The sequence below is a fragment of the Phaethon lepturus genome, unplaced genomic scaffold (assembly GCF_000687285.1).
Source record: "Phaethon lepturus isolate BGI_N335 unplaced genomic scaffold, ASM68728v1 scaffold23790, whole genome shotgun sequence".
Classification (NCBI taxonomy): Eukaryota; Metazoa; Chordata; class Aves; order Phaethontiformes; family Phaethontidae; genus Phaethon; species Phaethon lepturus.
This window is the reverse complement of record NW_010511526.1, coordinates 17,212-18,514: the sequence shown is the minus strand read 5'-3', so window position 1 is coordinate 18,514 and position 1,303 is coordinate 17,212. Positions and strand designations below refer to the sequence as shown.

General features: G+C 59.2%; 1 protein-coding gene across 1 annotated transcript in view; it reads left to right on the top strand.

The window, feature by feature from the left end:
* Positions 1-1,303, top strand: part of LOC104618654 (1-phosphatidylinositol 4,5-bisphosphate phosphodiesterase gamma-1) — a gene marked incomplete at its 3' end in the record, with an annotated part of 25,064 nt that overhangs the window by 6,752 nt on the left and 17,009 nt on the right. Inside the window, exon 5 of the mRNA XM_010284302.1 lies at positions 1,238-1,301. Coding sequence (XP_010282604.1) covers positions 1,238-1,301 — 64 coding nt within the window. The remainder of the gene's footprint in view (positions 1-1,237; positions 1,302-1,303) is intronic.

The window sequence follows — 1,303 nt, the reverse complement described above, 5'->3', positions numbered from 1 at the left end:
GCCCTTGTCTCTGCAGCGCCTGACACCAGCCGGCTTCCCCCTCTCCTTGGGGCTCCCTCCATCCCTCCTGCTTTCTGTGTCGTTCATGTGTCATCTTTCCAAAGAAAAGCATCAGAGATGCGGTTCACTCTGCTCCACCCCATCACTGCAGATGACAGCATCTGCCTGGGTTAAAACCCCTGGACATGACATCTTCCCTGACATGTTTACTAGCACCCCAATGCTGTGAGCGTTCCCAGGGTCAGACCTGCCCTATGCTCTGCGGGATGGGGGAGCATCCTGCAGGGTCCTGGGCTCCCGCTTGCTCAGTGGGGGGCAAAAGCAGCATCTGTGATTGCTGGGGTGGACTCAGAGGACTTGCTTTTAAGACAGGAGCTGCCAGAAGATGATTGCACGCAGACCTCTCGGCTTCTTAAATCCTGCAGATGGGAGACATCCACTTTTTTCTCGCTGCAGGGCTGTTGCCCCATGGGGGAACAACGCCGGAGCAGGCAGGGGTGGCCCAGGGCTCCTTCCTGGGAGAGTCGGGGAGTCTGGGTGCCGGATCCTGCTCAGGGTTGGCGCCGGAGCCCTCCCGTGTCCGGGAACCGGCACGTTTGGTGCAAAGGACTCGGGGGGAGGACAGGACAGCCACGCTGGCTGCCCAGTGCCACTGTGTGCAGCAGTGGCTGGGGAGCGCTGCTGGGCACGACGTGGCGGCGCTGTGCCTGTGGCTAGACACTGCCAATGGCTCTTTTCTTTTTTTCTCTTTAGGATAAAATTAGCTGGGTCCAAACCACTTGCAAAGCCTGCTCTCCCCCAGCTCCCTCCGCAGGCCAGGGAGTGGGTTTTGGAAGGGATTTGGTCACGCAGCATCCATGCTGGGGCACAGATATTTGAAAAACGCTTCTCCCCAGTTGTTCCCGTAAAGCACTAGGCACTGCATGGCCATTGCGGCATCGGCTCAAGTAGGATGAGAAGGCTGGGACTCGCCCTGCGGTGCTGGGAGCTTGCAGGAGCGGTGTGTTTGCAGTTTCCATTGGGAGGCAAGTGCCTCTCCCCGCTCCCCACATGCAGCATGCACGCATCATTCTGTTCTGCCTTTGGTCCCAGCCCCGGCGTCCTTCTGGGGACGTGCATCCGTCCTTGTGTGTCACGGCTGCTGTCCCTTTGGGCATGTGGTGTCCCGCTCCCAGGGTGAGACCCCTCCACCCCAGAGCTCCTGAATGTGTTTCCCCTCTCTCCTCTTCCGAGCCAGGATCTCCGCCAAGGATCTGAAGAACATGCTTTCTCAGGTCAACTACCGGGTCCCCAACATGAGGTT